The sequence below is a fragment of the Mustela putorius genome, unplaced genomic scaffold (genome assembly GCF_011764305.1).
Source record: "Mustela putorius furo isolate JIRA1106 unplaced genomic scaffold, ASM1176430v1.1 tig00003988_pilon_pilon_pilon, whole genome shotgun sequence".
NCBI lineage: Eukaryota > Metazoa > Chordata > Mammalia > Carnivora > Mustelidae > Mustela > Mustela putorius.
In genome coordinates this window covers 17364663-17382639 of record NW_025422127.1, presented here as the reverse complement: position 1 = coordinate 17382639, position 17977 = coordinate 17364663, and the positions used below count along the sequence as shown (strand labels likewise).

At 38.0% G+C, this 17977-nt stretch overlaps 1 protein-coding gene across 4 annotated transcripts in view; it reads right to left on the bottom strand.

Moving 5' to 3' along the window:
• The window catches only part of LOC101692228 (cat eye syndrome critical region protein 2), a 175162-nt gene that overhangs the window by 24502 nt on the left and 132683 nt on the right, over window positions 1-17977 (bottom strand). For 3 of the 4 annotated variants that reach the window (XM_004773789.3, XM_045071601.1, XM_013046446.2), the window contains 4 exons: window positions 16705-16754; window positions 15818-15987; window positions 10596-10679; window positions 1595-1748 (listed from right to left, as the gene is read on the bottom strand). In XM_004773789.3, the coding sequence (XP_004773846.3) occupies window positions 1595-1748; window positions 10596-10679; window positions 15818-15987; window positions 16705-16754 (458 nt within the window). The remainder of the gene's footprint in view (window positions 1-1594; window positions 1749-10595; window positions 10680-15817; window positions 15988-16704; window positions 16755-17977) is intronic. The other variant, XM_045071600.1, reaches the window with a different exon arrangement.

Here is a 17977-nt window from a genome sequence, read left to right as displayed (position 1 = left end):
ATGAAATGTCACATATTCAGAAAGGGCTTTCTTGACAAGCTTATCTAAATGCCACCCACATCACGTCACTCTTGATCTCTAAACCTATTTTTCTTTACATCTTTCACCACCAGCTATGATTCTATAGTATTTGTTTCTTCTGTCTTCCCACCACTAGAATTTAAGCCCCACGAAAGGATTAGTTTCTTTTGTTTAATATTTATATTCCTAGAACAAAGCCTGGCATGGAATGGGTGCTTAAAAAAATATTTGTTGACTTAAAGAACAATCTATAACACAGGTATTATTAATCTTCAGGTAGAGAAACTAAACCATAAAAAAATAAGTTTTGAATCTGTCTGTATAAAAGTCAAATGAGAACAGTGCAGCAAATAAAAACCAGACTGAGAATACAGAATCCCCTTAAAAACTACAAAAATTAAAGCCATTGTTACTGTCCTGAGAATTTAAATCTAGCATTGGAAATGAAAGCCATGAAACACTTTACAGGTAGGATATACTACATATTGTCACACAGGCTAAATTTGTAGATTAAATGCACTAAGGGTTTTATAATAAAGAAGTGATCACAGTAGGAATGGGTTACCCTATGAAGAAACAGAAGGCATCACTTAGGAATGGGAGGCAAAAAAGCACTTAATAAGGCTGAATCCTTTACGTTTTACAGCCAAAATTTATTTAAATTTTGCACTGAGACACTGCATTAAAAAGTCAAATCTAGGTTATGTGGTTTTATTCAAAAATTTAAAACTTCAGTAAATTTACTTAAATAAATACTAGTCTGTATTCAACTAAGCAGATGATCTGTTACCATATGATTTATCAGGTTTAGCTTATAAACACAATTGCTATCTGACACATCTAGGGACAGTTATTATCCTTTGTATTAACTGCAAAGGAAAGAAAAATCTCATTATACCAAGACCAAAACCTAGACCCAAGTCTCAGAAAAATGATTTGCTCTAATAAAATTAATGGAAGTACTCTTGATATGTATAGTGCCATACTTAAAAATTTTTTTAAAGATTTTTCTTTAGGTGTGCCTGGGTGGCTCAGAGGGTTAAAGCCTCTGCCTTCGGCTCAGGCCATGATCCCAGGGTCCTGGGATGGAGCCCTGCATCAGGCTCTCTGCTCAGCAGGGAGCCTGCTTCCTCTTCTTTCTCTCCCTGCCTCTCTGCCTACTTGTGATCTTTGTCTGTCAAATAAATAAATAAAATCTTAAAAAAAAAAAAAAAAAAAAAAAAGATTTTTCTTTAGCACATTTCAATTGTGGTTAAAATTATTTCTATGAAACATGTCATTAATACCTCAATATTTTTTTTCCATTTCACATGCAGTATGTACAGAGATGAGGGCAATAAGTATTAAGACTGACAGTAACACCAAGAATAAAAAATACAGGTGCTGTAGAAGGACTGCATAATACAATGAGATTGGATCCAGCAGAATACACAAGAAAGAGTGCAATTAACAAGTTATTTAAATAGAAATTGCCAATAGCAGCTTAGATGTCGGAGAGAACCTAGTTTGATTTGGCTTTGGCCAGAGGAGGGCTATTCTCATACCACATGTACTGCTCAGAGAGCCCACATACCTTCTACAGCCTTGACCTTTTCCTCCAGCTCTCGTTTTCTCTCTTCCTTTAACATCTGCTCCTGCTCCTTCTTCTGCACTGCGAGAAGAATTTGACGTTCTTCTTCCTCCTCTTTGCGCTTCTGTTTTTCTATTCTGGTAAGCACAGGGGTCTCCTATAAAAAGCCAATTAAGTGTATAGAGTCAATACACAATAATGTAAGATCAGTTTTTTGCTCTAAGAGCCAATTTTTACTGAATTCAATCTATTCAACAAATAGTATTGGATAGGCAGGGAATTTATATCATAACCTCAAGTCGATTTTATCATCTACAGCATAAACGTATGGGAATACATAACTAACATTAAAACAATGGCAATTTGAAATAAGCTAAGAAGTTTTGGTCCCTATGATTTACATAATTTGTGGTCTTTGGGAGGTAATCTTATGAATATGTTGGACCAGAGAAGAGAAACTGAGGAAGTTGAGACACCACTATTATAGATTTAATATTTAATAAAAGTGACATCTTAAAAAGTACTCTCATCTCAATAAACTTTAAAAATGATACAAGAACAGAGGGTCACAATTTCAATGTGCAAGACTTTGAAACCTTAACATTTATACTTTACAAATAAAACAATGAATAAAACTGGGTGTTTGGTGGGAGGGGCCACCGTTTTGCCTTAAGATACAGAAAAGAAAAAGGCAACTGCATAGAAATTTGTAAAAATTACTCAAGACTGGCTAGCACTTTCCCTTATTTTTCCACACAAATGACATTAACATAAAGATTTCAGTTGGTCACTGGGGAAGTGATTGCCTAAGAAATCTAACCAAAGATAAAGGACAACAGGACCATTACTATCATAACCTATTATTTTACTCTGCATACTTTCCAATATAACTGGTTCTGAGCCATTCTGTGAACCAGAATTGTGAAGCTAGGGCTGAAATTACTTATTTTCATTTCTTCCCTTGACTTTTGTGCTGATGTGAAAGCCACCTGACCTTTCAAATTCTATGAGCCTGAGTTTAAAAGTTTGTTACTACAAGGTAAAAACCTGAAATGAGTTAGAAATGAGATGAAAATGAAAAACAAACAAAAAACACAAACCCAAAATACCCAAATAAACCAAAAGACAAAAAACCATTATCACACAGGTAACGCTGTGAAACTAAAGAAAGTTCCCGAAAATCTTTATCTATAAGCAGGGCAGGCAGTTTAGATATGATAGATACTGTTTCTGAAATGGGGAGGCTACTGACATTAAGGAAAATTCTTCTAAAGAATGTATCTCTAGATTTGCCTCCTAAATACTACTCAAGTACACAAGTACCCCCAACCCACAAATCCTTCATTATTCCAACTTCTTGGCAACATCTTTACTCAGCTCACAAGTTATGATGGAACTATGCAATAAACCAAAACAAATTGCCTTTGCCCCTTTCAGTTGTACAGTGACTCCCAGCAGGGTACTGGGAGGAGACAGAGGAAAGGTAGGCCTGGTCAAAGGTATTATTTCATCTGAATAAAATCGGAGTGCTTTCTACATATATGTCAGATGCAATAAAAAAAGAGAGAAAAAAACAGGTGTACAGGCCATAAGTCATTTACACATACATAGTAAGATAATGTATGTATATTTTGCCCCTCCCTCCAAAGGACAGCAGGTAAGAACATGTGAAATATTCTTCTTTCAACTAGTACAAGGGGATATTAAATAGAGTCAACATTTTAATAAAGACTAAAGAAATTCAAGCTAATAACTTATAAATGGAAGTATTAAGTCACCAGAGTCATCTGTAAATAAACACGGGAGGTGTTTCATGTTTGAAGTCAATGGAAGGGGGGAAAGGAAAAAAAAAAGATAAATAAATCTTAAGAATATCTATATAATTATTATTGCAACAAATATGACAATTTATTATTCTTTTCTTTTTTTTGAAGATTTTATTTATTTATTTGACACAAAGAGAGAGATCACAAGTAGGTAGAGAGGCAGTCAGAGGCAGAGGGGGAAGCAGGCTCCCTGCTGAGCAGAGAGCCTGATGCAGGGCTCCATCCTAGGACCCTGAGACCATGACCAGAGCCAAAGGCAGAGGCTTAACCAACTGAGCCACTCAGGCGCCTGGATGATTTATTATTCTTTTTTTTTTTTTTTAAAGATTTATTTATTTATTTGACAGAGAGAGATTACAAGTAGGCAGAGAGGCAGGCAGAGAGAGAGAGGAGGAAGCAGGCTCCCTGCTGAGCAGAGAGCCCGATGCGGGACTCGATCCCAGGACCCTGAGATCATGACCTGAGCCGAAGGCAGCGGCTTAACCCACTGAGCCACCCAGGCGCCCCGATGATTTATTATTCTTAATATGTAAAGATACCTTACAAATCAATTAACAATAGGGGCGCCTGTGTGGCACAGTCAGTTAAGTATCAGCTTAGGTCTTCATCTCAGGTTGATCAGGGTTGTGCTCCTGTGTTGGGTTCCCTGCTGGGCGTGAAGCCTGCATATGATGCCCCCTTACCTTCTGTTCCCACCCCCCCCCATTTATACACGCTCACTCTCTCAAAACAAACAAACAAAACCAAAAAACAAAACAACAAAAACCAAAACCAACACAAATCAGTTAACAATAGCCACCCACAAAAGACTGAATGTGAATACAAAATTCACAGAAGATAAAAACCACTCTTAATGAAACAGAGGATCGGGAGGGAGACAAACGTAACAGACTCTTAATCTCATAAAACAAACTGAAGGTTGTGGGGGGGGTGGGGCGGGCAGCTAGGGAGAGGGGGGTGGGGTATGGACATTGGGGAAGGTATTTGCTATGGTGAGTGCTGTGAAGTGTGTAACCCTGGCGATTCACAGACTTGTACCCCTGGGGCTAATAAAACATTATATGTTTATAAAAATATTAAAACAAAAACAAAACCCACTGTTTATGATCAAAAACAAAAGTAAAATACGCCTTTCACTTACAAACTAGAGAAAGATATGAAGTAATACATTTGTAAAGATGTGGTAAAATGAATGCTATCAATGAATGCTATCAATTGGTTGCAGCACAGGTCCCCTGGAGGACAGAGAGAGAGAGAGAGAGACAGAGTGAGAGGGAGAGCAAGAGAGAGTGTGTGTGTATAATATATATATAACCCTAAACAGAGTAATTACACTTTTATGATTTTATTGTAAAAATGGAATAGAAAGGTAAAGATTCTCTAAGTAGGTTCGAGTCAACATGATTTAAAATGGTGAAAATTTACAAATACACTAAATGTTTAATAAAAGGTAAATTTATATAGTTATCATTATAAAACCAATATTAGTCATTTTTTTAAAAAAGATTTACTTATTTTAGAAATACGGGGCGGGGGGGGGAGTGCGTGAGGGGAGTGTGCATGCAAGTAGGAGGCACAGATGGAGAGGGTGACAGAATCTCAGACCCCTGCTGAGCATGGAGCCTGACCACAAAGAGATGGTGACCTGAGCCAAAACCAAGACCTGGATGCTCAACCAAATGATCCACCCAGGAGCCCCAACAGAAGTTGCAGTTCTGAGGAATTTTAATGAAATATGAAAATGCTCACAATGTTAAATGAAAAACACAGATGAAAAAATAATATTCAAGGGCGCCTGGATGGCTCAGTGGGTTAAAGCCTTTGTTTTCAGCTCAGGTCATGGTCCCGGGATCCTGGGATCTAGTCCCACGTCGGGCTCTCTGCTTGGTGGGGAGCCTGCTTCCCTTCCTCTCTCTCTGCCTTCCTCTCTGCCTGTTTGTGATCTCTGTCAAATAAATAAATAAAATCTTGAAAAAAAATATTCAGTAAGATGCCAGTTTTGTAATAAATGCATAGAGAGAGGGCCTGAAGCAAATAGGTAAAAATGTAGGAGTAATGATTTGTAAGTTGGGAGATTACTGTGTCTTCCACTGTATTCTAATATAGTCCCCCAAGTTTTCTATAAGAGCACATAAATTCTTTGGAACTTAGAACAGTTTCTTCCCAAGTTAAACTGGAGAAATGAGCCAATATGGCATATTCTATAATGATCTAGTTTTTTTTTCTTTTTAAAGATTTTACTTATTTATTTGACAGACAGAGATCACAAGTAGGCAGAGGGGCAGGCAGAGAGAGAGGGAGGAAGCAGGCTCCCTGCTGAGCCGAGAGGCCTATGTGGAGCTCAATCCCAGGACTCTGAGATCACTACCTGAGCAGAATGCAGAGGACTTAATCCAGTGAGCCACCCAGGTGCCCCTAAAATGATGTAGTTTTTATTAACTTTTTACATCCTCTGCTGTATGTTCCCTGTTAAAAGTCTAAAATTAAAATATGATGTTTGAGCCTGTTGGTGGGTATTAAGGAGGGCACAAACTGCATGGAGCACTGGGTGTGGTACATAAACAACGAATCTTGGAACACTGAAAAAATAAAATAAAATAAAATAAAATAAAATAAAATAAAATAAAATAAAATAAAATAAAAAATGAAATGTTAAAGTACCCAAAGGTTAGAACCTGTTGATTTTTAGGATGAAGTACTAAAAACTGATTACGAATAGTTTATTTTAGTAACAATGAAGCAGGAATCTTAAAGTTTAAGATAACTATAGATGTAAAAATTGCTGTAAAATCAGAGGCCCTATATCATTAAAAAATATGTAAAACTTATTCATATAGTTTTTTGTTAAAACTTCACGTGAGATTCAAATAAAATTAACAACTTTGAAGTGTATAACTCAGTGGCATTTAGTACATTCACAGTGTTGTGTAATCACCACCTACACTAGGTTGCAAAACATTTTTAGCATCCCAAAAGAAACTGCTGAACCCATAACCAGCCAGTCCTTACTCCCCACTCCTCTAGCTCCTGGCAACCACCAATCTCCTCTCTGTGTGGACTTACTTGCTCTGGATACTTCACATAAATGGAGTCATATAATATCTACTTAGTTGCTTTTTTCTTCCCCCAATACATTAATATTAACATTAAGATACAGTAATCGACTAACTTAAATTTACAGCATCTTAAAAAAAACTAATCAATAGCAAAAAACCAGTCTGGTTAAAAAAAATAATAATAATAGGCAGAGGACCAGAATAGACATTTTTACAAAGACACACAGATGGTCAACAGGTACATGAAACGGTGTTCCGCATTTCTAATCATCAGAGAAATGTAAACCAAAACCAGTGAGATGATATTGCTTCACACCAGTTAGATTGGGTATCATTTTTTTTTTTAAAGATTTTATTTATTTATTTGACAGAGAGAGATCACAAGTAGGCAGAGAGGCAGGCAGAGAGAGAGAGAGAGGAGGAAACAGGCTCCCTGCTGAGCAGAGAGCCCGATGCGGGACTCGATCCCAGGACCCTGAGATCATGACCTGAGCAGAAGGCAGCGGCTTAACCCACTGAGCCACCCAGGCGCCCTAGATTGGGTATCATTAAAAAGACAAGAAATAACAAGTGTTGGCAAGGATGTGGACAAAAGGAAAACTTCATGCACTGTTGGTGGGAATGTAAATTGGTGTGTGGTTCTCTTTCATCATGTGGTATAATTTCAGCTGATTTTATCTGATGTGAATTCTCTAAATTGCATCAGATACATCTGGGAAAAAAAAAAAGTCCACGTAGTGCATCAAGAGAGTTTTTCAAGTTACTATTTTCATTTCCAGCAGTACAACACCTTAGGTAAAGCCATTGTCAAAGAACATATCACTAAAAGACAGGATTCACTGCCTGAGACACTTTTGGTGGTGTGTTAAACTTTAATAGTTTAAAGAACAAGTACAACCAAATGAACAAAAACAAAACAAAAAACTGAACAGATAAAAAAAAATTCTTACACTGTTTGGGAATGCAGTTTTTTTTTTCTTGTTGTAAAACGGGTGACATCTAAATCTTTTATAGATTAAGAAAGAGACCTGCTAGAATCAAGGAGGGATTTTAATGAGAAGCTAATTAGAAACATACTTCAGAAATCCTCTAAGGTATTATAAATAGAATCTGGTTGAAGCGGTGTCTAGGACTCCTCTTCCATGCTCCCTCCTCACCCAGGGCAGGTTACCAGACACCCTGGCACCCCTGCCAATGTTAGTAGCACACTTGAGACTATACAACCACAAAGAGCTCCCTAGCAACAGTAATGTCCAGAGTCTCCTGACAAAAATAGCCAATGCAGCCCTAATCCTGAGGTTCAAAAAGACTACCTCCCTTCCCTCGTATTTTCCCCAGGAGTCACAATTAAAAGACTTTTTGAGGCAAAAAGGTTGGACCCCTGGGTGACCAATATAGGTCAGGCACCCTGCCTATAAGGCTTTAATGGCCTGAAGATTTTCTGCTGCTTAAACAAATGCACAAAGCTTGTGCTGCATCTAAATTTTCTCTGGGATAATTGGGTATTGGAGCAGATACTCAGGATCTCTGCAATACCATGGTTAGTTCTATCTAAAACTAAAAACAGAAAAAAAAAAAAAGAGAGAGAAACGCTGCTGAGAATAACGAAAGAAGAAATTCTGGTGTCTGCAGCTAAGCTCTGCTTATAGCCACGAAGAACCTTTTGGTCTGTATTCAGATTACTATGCAGCTGAAATGTACACTAGGGCATTAACGAGTCAGTCCAGGGAATGAACAGAAAATAGGAAAGGGAACTTTTTTTTTTTTTTTTTATTAAAGATTTTATTTATTTATTTATTTGACAGAGAGAAATCACAAGTAGATGGAGAGGCAGGCAGAGAGAGAGAGAGGGAAGCAGGCTCCCTGCTGAGCAGAGAGCCCGATGCGGGACTCGATCCCAGGACCCTGAGATCATGACCTGAGCCGAAGGCAGTGTCTTAACCCACTGAGCCACCCAGGCGCCCTAGGAAAGGGAACTTTAAAGGCGGTATTAACTGTCAAGGTACTGAAGAAAAGTGGAGAGGACACAACCAAACAAAAGGAACTAGAAAACCATTTGAGAACTATGGCTGGATACCAATTACCAATAACTGTTACAGGAAACAAGAGACTGGGGAGACTGAAGTGAGTCATTACAGAATCGTCAATCCAAAGGTAATTAAGTGTTAGGCAAATTTATCCTTTAAAGGATAAATGCAAATTATTTAAGTAAATAAAAACCTATAAACTAATTTTTTCTTTTCTTCAGGCTCAAGGTAGAATACACTGAACAATAAGATCCTTGTAATAAAGGGCCATGCTGTCACTTCAATTTTAGAGTCATGAAAACATCACTCCAAGGCACTAAGAAGGCACTATACTTCCTAAAATCACTAAACTCTGTAATAGTCAATGAAACATGAGGCTAAAAGGATTAAAAGGTTGACAAGTATAGAGAATATGAGAACTGGCCAACACGGAGTCTGGACTTGAGAGGGAGATAAGCAGCAACAAATAAAACCTCTGGCAAAGGACGAGTCAGGAAATGGAGGTCTTCAAGGTCTGAGGGCCCTGAGCATGAGGTGCATTCTAGAATCTTCACAGAATGGGATGAGGGATCTGGAGAGATCGCTACTGAGGCACTTCCACTGTCACCACCTCTCGCTTCTTCCTGGCTCCTTCCTTCAGTTCCCTCTCCTATCTGACTTCCAGCATCCAATATGGCACCACCTGCAATCCAGTTACATAGGCCTCATTCCATTACAATCTTGCCAATTTTTCAGTCTCAGTAAATGTAAGTATCAATTCTGCCCCTTCCTCCAAGTGTGTTGCTAAAGTCATTTAACTACTCTAAACTAGTTACAAAATGAAAATATAAAATGAAAATGCTGGAAAACCCATTTTATAATACATTAGTTGTTGACCCAAATATCGTGTCTTCATTAGATCTCCACTCCCACCTGATGCCCTATTTACCTTAAGAGGACACAGGAACATCCCACATGAACACCTAGTATTTTCCTGTCCCATCAAAAGTTTGTGTCTTTAACCTTGGAGATATGGGAGCAACTCCACTCCTTAGCAAGGCCCTGCCTCTTAGGCACATCATCTTACCAGACTCAGCTACATGCATTCCCTTTCTCATTCACGGACACTGCTCATGTCTATGTTACATCTCCAACTATAAAAAAAGGAACTGCCACAAGCTCTCCTCGATCCTGCTTCCTCTTTACTTTTTCATGATTTGCTTTCTTTCATTGTCATATTTCTCAAAACCACAACAGGATAATCCATGAGAACTTTTATTCACTACTCATCCTCCTGCAACCTGACCCTCACACCAACCATTCTCTAATGACTGCTCCTGCCACATCCCCTGCCCCATCCTCTTCCATTTTAGACCCACATTTCCAACAGCAGGGACTCTACTGCTCTTTCCTGCTGCATATACTGCTCACTAACTGACTTCTTACTTTCCAGTTTTTCCTTAAAAATCATTTATCATCATATAACCAGAGAGGTACCTTCCTAAAACAAATATCAAATGACATAAACTCACCCACTACTGCCAGTGTATTGAAGATAAGCTTGATAGTCAGGGAACTCCAAAATTGGATTATTTCAGCATCTTATTCCACTATATATTATAACATATCTTATATACCAGACACAAATCCAAATATACACTGTTCTTTGACCACATGATATATTAAGCTGCCTCTGTGCTTTGTTTATATTTCTTGTATATTACTCTTCCACCACCAAAATCTTAGCCATCCTAAAAGATTCGGGAGAAATATAGCTCTGCTTGCACCAACTCCCCTTTCTTTGCAAACCACTAATATCTTTGCACTCATGAAGGCCTACTACCTATACATCTATTATAGTATTTATCCTTCTCATTTATACTAGATTTAACATGGATATGCTTATATTCCCAAAAGAGCAAAACTTCATGTCATACTTTTTAATCCTTTCCCTTTCTAAAAATGCATCTTACATATAAGAATGCTCCATAAAGGTTTGGGATTTTAAAATAGAGGCAGAGTTAAATTAAAAAGTAGGAATAAAAGGAGTACCTGAAATAAAATGGAGCATCCTTTTGAACAATGAAAACTCCTCTCTACACTCACACACACTCACCTCTCTCTTGATGGATTTGACGGACAGGTGGTGAGACATCCACCTAGGTTGCAACTCTGCCTTTGTGCGCTGTGGACGCTTTCCCTATAGTTAGAAGTGAGGAAAAGAAAGGAAAAGACAGATTAGGGTGTTCTCAGCTACTGCTGCTGCTGCTGCCAGGAGAAGAGTAGCCTTTAAGGCACACAGGTGATGGCTTTACCAAAGATGAGAGCCAAAGGCATTGTTTGGACAGTCAGTAAAAATGACTATTCCACTCCACAAGGCAACAAGCCAGTTTATCCTCTTAAAAAAAAAAAATAAAACAAAAAACCCCTGATAGACACGAAGGGTTTCCTCTGTCAATCTTTAACACTGGCAGGACACTCCCTTAACTGTTTAAACATTTAAAAAAAAAAATGTTATGTTTCAAATTATTAAGTGAAAGCCATGTTTTACCACCTTCTGCTGAAGGGAAGGGCTCTAAGAGGGCATTATGAGCAGCTGGAGGTAGAACTCCCCTTTAAAAGGCAGTTCAGTGGCAGTAGTGAGAAGTGAGAGGAGCTGCCCAGGCTGAGAACCAAATAGCAAGATGGAAATGGGGAGAAAGACTCAGTGACTAGAAATCATAGTTTGCCTGAGAAAATGAGAGCCTTGAGAAAATTTAAGAGCTTGAAGGCAATCTCTATAGGACATTTCAAGAAAGGGTTTTTTTGTTTGTTTTGTTTTTCCAAGAAAGGAGTTTTGCATATTATCCAAGAGCAATTATTTAAGGTCAGTTTAAGTTTTAGAATTTTTGTGGAATAAGTCCCACAGCTTCATCACTGTGACCTGTATGGAGGTAGTCAGCAAAGCCTTTGCAGTTGAGTAATTCTGGGCCTTCAGTACCAGTATCAGCAATACCCAGGCTTGGTTTTGGCACCACTCAATCCAAAGTCTTGAGACTTGAACAATCAGTGAGGTAAAGGCACAAAGTACAGAACAACAACAACAACAAAAAAGGCAACAACAAAATGGTGTCATTTATACTACATAAAAACAGTGCAAATCAACTGTGGTAGATTTAAAGAGAAGCTTTAGAAAGCACTCATGTTAGATTGACTAGGCCTCTGTACAAATGCAAGCAATCCAACTGTCACAGTCTTTTTCACAAAAGCTACCACAGTAATTTCCTCAAATACGCCTATAAGCAACTCCTTTATGAGCTTCAAGACCCCAAGAGGAAGAGCTCTTTTAAACGAATCTGAAAATTTACCACGGACTCTCCAAAGTATTGTGGCAATTTACCATACGAGCAGTGACAAAGGCCAATACCAACTTGACCCCAAACCTGACCAAATCAGACAAAAGTTACTAATGTGCAAAGTGGTATTCTTGCTATAGAAGGTGCATTTGTCTCCCTGCAACTTTACTAAATACTCCTGTGCGAATTATCCATACTCTTAGTCAATTCATTTGTTGAAGATCTAGTATTTGCAAGCCATCTAAAAAGTACAGCTTATAACATTCGCAACAAATACTTTTACTAGCTTACATCCTCGTTTGAACCTTACCACGAAAGCTTAACTTTTATATGGTCAGAGCAGGCTTTCTGATTCTTTTATTATTTCAATATTTAGGGGACTATTGCTATCTCTCAAGACTTATTTTATCTGTTTTAACTTTCTTTGGACTTGCATTTACTTTGGTGAGAAATATGGATGTAGTTTTCTACTGAGCTTATCAATTATCTACAGCCATAACAGTGTGAAGGGCCAAGTACCTATTGGTAACTAAGTCCTGTGCCAGGTACATTGACATGGTTTCTTTTGTTTAATGCCCATAAAAACTTCTGTGAAGTTAGAGCTTTCGTTTTACTAATAAAAAGAAATTCAGAAAGGCACCTGGGTGACTCAGTCCGTTGAGTGTCCGACTCCTGATTACAGCTCAGGTCATGATCTCAGAGTTGGGAGATTGAGTCCCCAGTCTGGCTCCCTGCTCAGCGTGTCTGCTTGTGCCTCTCCTTCTGCCCCTCCCCCAACACACTCTCTTTCTCTAAACAAGTCTTTCTTTCTCTTTTTAAAGAAATATTTATGCTCATATTTTATTGGTTTCATAATATTTAATTCTGTAATTACTGTAACAAGTAAAACAGACACAAACAGGTTTGTAAAAACATTACAACTTACTACTGCTGAACATGTGCCTTAAATGTTCTATGCCAAGTTCAGTAAAGACTGTGAAGAGCTAATACGTTTGTACTGCCTTAACCACATCATTTATGAAAAGCTGGTCTATTAAAATGAAGGTCCTGTCAGAATGCTTCCAATATACTGACTTAAGAAATAATACACAGAGCTAGTCCTCCAACTGCTCCTACCACTTCTACCTTACAATACTTGTAATAATACCTGTAATTTTGGAGGGAAAATTTTATTATCTTGGGATTTGGCTATGGTTCCAATAAATCTCAATTTATCCTGGTGAGTACTGATATCTAAACTTACTCTTTCCTTGAAGGAACAGAGAGATCTTAACATATTTACATGACATATAAAAATACGTATCTACTAAAAAAGTTTTTTGCTTTTTCTTTCTTAACTACTCTGCAAAACTCAAGTTAGTTTTACAGAATGGAGAATTTGTTTTGTTATTACTATAAATGGGATTATTTTCAGTGATCTTTAAATGTCAGTATGCAGAAGAATCACCTGAAGAGTTTCTGCAACCACATATTAACAGGTAAGACTTCTAACAATTCTGACAGAGTTTGGGAGTGGTACACTGGCAAGAATCTGAGCTTTTAAAGTAAGCGTGCAAAGTGATTCTGAAGTAGGCAGTCTAGTTACACAGCACTATTATTGACTTCTAAGCAATATCAGAGTATTTGACGTATTAGAAAATATTCTATTATCTTGCCTCTTACTCTTTTTGGCTGCATCTTGACATTGGATAAAACTTCCAAGACAATGTTATCAGTAGTATGAGCTTAGGTTTAACTGTGATGGGTTATGCATTACTCTTTTGGCTTTTACTTGTTAGCATTAAGGACTTGACATTTACTTTACCAAATGAAGAAGGTGTGTTTGTTTATGTGAGAACAGGAAGCTAAGATATCTGTATCTGTATCTGAATGAGAAAGGGGAGCTACCTGTTTCTTTCTTCATTTTAGATACTTTTGGAAGTTCTCTCTTCTTAAAGGATTAGAAAATTTACCTACAAATAAATCCAAATGATTCTGAAGCTCTTGATGGGATCCTTTTGTGACAACTCTTTCCCCCTAATTACTGGTCTGTGAAGATTTCTACTGCACAATTTAGATTATCTTCTTTTGTAATCAATACCTCATTTCAATGAGGTCTGCAAATTTAGAGCACTATACACCTTTGAAAATATCAAATCCGGGGCATCTGGGTGGCTCAGGTGGTGGCTTTGGCTCAGGTCATGGTCCTAGGGTCTCAGGGATCAAGCCCCATGTTGGGCTCCCTCCTCATCAGGGAGTAGGAAAGCAGGTGGCTGCTTCTCTCACTCCCTCTGCCCCTGCTCTTGTGCATACTTTCTCTCTCTCACTTTCAAATAAATAAATAACATTAAAAAACATACACAAAATACCAAATCTTCTATAATTATTATTATTCGGCTTGTAATTTCATTTTCTTCAGCATTATGCTTAAGGTGTACCTTATTTTTAAATTTATTCTCTTGCAAAGAATCAACCCCTGAATTTTTTTTTGCATCAAAACTATCAGTTTTATGCTAAGAAGTACCCCCCGTCCTAGTTCACCTATTCAAAAAAACCTTAGGTTAAATACCACAGTAAAAAAGTAGGGTCACATGGGTAGCTCAGTTGGTTAAGCGTCAAACTCTTGATTTCAGCTCAGGTCATGATCTCAGGGTCCTGGAATGGAGCCCTACATCAGGCTCTGTACTCAGTGGGGAGCCTGCTTGGGACTTTTTCTCCCTGTCCCTTTGCCCTCCTCCCCACACTTGGGCACAGTCTCTCTCTAAGCAGATTGGGCATATGTCTTATAGATGATTTAATGTACCATATTAGTTGTATCAATAAAGTCATATACCATGTTATGCAAGTTAATTATAAAAACCGTTTCTATAAAATAGTTACTTTAAGAAAAATCAGATTATGTGCTTTGATTCCTGGAAAAACTGACATGGTGGATTGCAGATCACAAAAACGTAAGTATAATTATAGTATATGGAATTACATCTGTTAATGGGGAAATGCAGATTTTTTTTTGCTCAGCTATGAAAATGTAATTCTTGAAGCACTATTTATAAGAGCCTACTATTAGAGCATGGTGACTTTCTACAATTTGTCCTTTCAAAGCATCAACCTACTTAAAAGTTGTAAGTATCACTGGATTCACAACAAATCAATAAAGCTCTTATTTTGTTTTTCCCTGGAGGTACTGCAGCAATTAATTGATACTTTCTCTATAGATCTTATTGACAGGTGGTCAAATTTTTCTGTTTCTACTAACACGTACATCAGAAGTATTAGAATTATTGAAATGAAATAAGCAAGTGAATGAACATTGAGCCTCCACCACAGAAAAGACATTATATTAGGTGTTGTGGGGTTTCAAATGGTCAGACATGGTGCCTAATCCAAAAAGGCTTAAACAACTCAAAATGGAATTAAGTAATGAGAAAACATGTTAAGGAAGAAAATCTTAAAATTGGGAGAAACGGGATAGCTTATGGAGAGCAGTATTCAAATGGGTAAGGAAGTAGAGGGGGAAAGATGCTCAGGTGAAAATATAGAACATGTGGTTTATGAAACTATCACGAGCTGAAGCTGGAGAAAGCAGCACACAGAGCTCACATGTGGAGCTGGCACTGGGACTAGAGAGACAAATAGTCTTCAGAGCTTGCTGCTTAGTGTGAGAGAGGACATCTCCCTCCACCGCCCCACTCCCAAAGGCTGCATATATAGAAGTATGCCAGGCTGACAGGAGACATACCTGGGGGGTCTTGGACCATTTCCTGGGGAATGCTATGGGAGAAGGAAGGCTGGTTCCAGACTATGAAAAGCCATTTTAAGTGCTAGGGAGTGGGGGAGACAGAAGATTTCATGGGTAAGGAGAATATCCACAGTGAAGGAGAGTATGTAGCATGAGGTCCCATTTTAACACTCCACATGAGAGTGAAGGCTTGTACCACTTCCAGGAGACAGCAGAAATACACTCAAAAACTCTAATGAATCATCCTTAAATAAAGCAGAGGAGAGGGATCAACTGTTTGCATACCTTCTGGGCAATCATATTGCAGATCTCAGGCAGGAAGTCCTCACTGAGGAGCTTATAGAGCTGCCGTTCTCGAAGGGAGGTCCTCTCCCGAAAACTCTCAGTGACCTGTCTCCATTCTTCTTCTGTTTGGCACAGGAGCCACCAAGTGCCTTGACCTGGCCCTTGGGACCCTAGCAATGAAAAGGATGAGTTCATTACATAAATCTCACTAGGACCTGTCTTCTTACTTACTGTCAATTTCATTTCTACCCTGGGTCATGGTGAAAGTGAAGGAATCCAAAAAAAGGATTTTAAGGTTCATAATATATAATTTTGATTTTCCTGTTACTAACTCCATTTACACCTAGAAATTAAGAATGCCTAATAGCAATACAACTATAACTACTGTGACCTTTGTAATTACAGATTTTAAAATCCTAGAAATGCTTAAATACACTTACTTTTCAAATGGTTTTGATTTGCACTTCTGTGGAGTCTTCCTTGTCTCATTTCTGTTGACATACTGTAATGTGATACTACCTCCCTCCCAGTTTTATGCAATCTGGATTATAGAACTGAAATCTAGGTTAGGAAACCAATACACTCCCTTGTACAGCACTTTACATTAGAAAGGTAACTCTTTGAGAAGCTGCTCATTCATCCAAAGGTTTGGTGCCCATTCCACTGTGCCAAGGTCAGAGGGCACAAGGGAAGATCTCTAGTTATCAATGAGACGGAGAGAGGGGCACAGGTGAAGTGTGACCAAGAAAGAACTGAACAAGGCTAACAAGAAGGCAATACTGCATTCATCTTAACTGCTTTGCAGGACTCTGGAAAGTGTACTGCGATCATGATATAAATCAATCATGTTTACTTAATCTTTTCTGGACTCTAATGAAAATCATTACCATTTCTTGTCTGTGGTTCAGATGCCAAGGAGTTTTCTTCCTGCTTTTCACTGAAACACAGGAAAAGGAGGTACCAATTAAAACAAAGACATGTTCAAAATTGTTCTGTGCTCTCCCCGCCAACCAAGTTAGACCCAATTAATGTAATATATGAAGGGTGTTTGTTTCAAGGGGATGATGTTTGGAGGAGGAATGACTCTACTGAGTAAAGCAAAATCAGGAGATAGTTGTGTTGGTATAGAGAAGGAACCCAATTAAATGCTAACATCCTATGTAACAGGAAAATATTAGGTTTCATAACAGCTTTTTGGAAATCAAATAGAGGAGTTAAGTATTAACAGTTAAATACCCCCACTTCCCCTCAAACTATGGGATTCTAATGTCCTCCTCCCTGATAAGGGCTATAATAAATTTAAGCCATTCTTAATTTAACCTCCTATAAGGTAGCAGCTAAGAACACAGACTCTAATGTCAGACTGCCCCTACTGAGACCTGCCTCTTACCATGTGACCTCGGAAAGTTAATTAACTTCCCTGTAAATGGGTTATAAATAATGCCTACCTACAGGGATGTTGAAGATTAAATTATTAAATACAAAAGTGTTCAGCACACTAGTGTTAAGCATCGCTGCTGTTCGTATCACTGAATCATGTAGGTGATCTGGACTTCTGTTTGTTTTCAATGATCTATAGCAGTACTGTTCCACAGAATGTTCTGTGAGAATGAAAATGTCCTCACTGTCGCTGTCCAACATCTCAGCTATGAACCACAGGTAGCTACTAAGTACTTGAAATGTGGTTGGTATGGCTGAGGAACTGAATGTTAAGTTTTATTTAATTAAAAAATATATAAATACTGTACCGGATACAGAGCTCTACAGAATAAAATCACCAGTAGAGGGTAGTACAAGTCCACATATGCTGAAAATGAGTCTATATTCCAACGCTAAGGTACCTTAATTGTTAGCACTTAACAGGGAAGTGGAAATGGGTCTAAAAGAACAGCTTTCCAAATCTGTAAGAAAATGGAGATTGCTAACAAAATCCTACAATAGATGTCATGTGTACAGAACATAATTATAAGACACTTCTCACAAAATGGATAGGAGGAAAGCAATACTCTGTAGTCAAATTTCTGGAAAGTTAGGTGAACACTAATTCTTAGATTTAAAAGAAGAAAAAAAAATTAAATCCTGACTCATGTATTTATAATCCAATTCCTAGAAACCAATACTTCTTAGTAGTTAATAAGCAACAATAAGAAATCTGGCTTA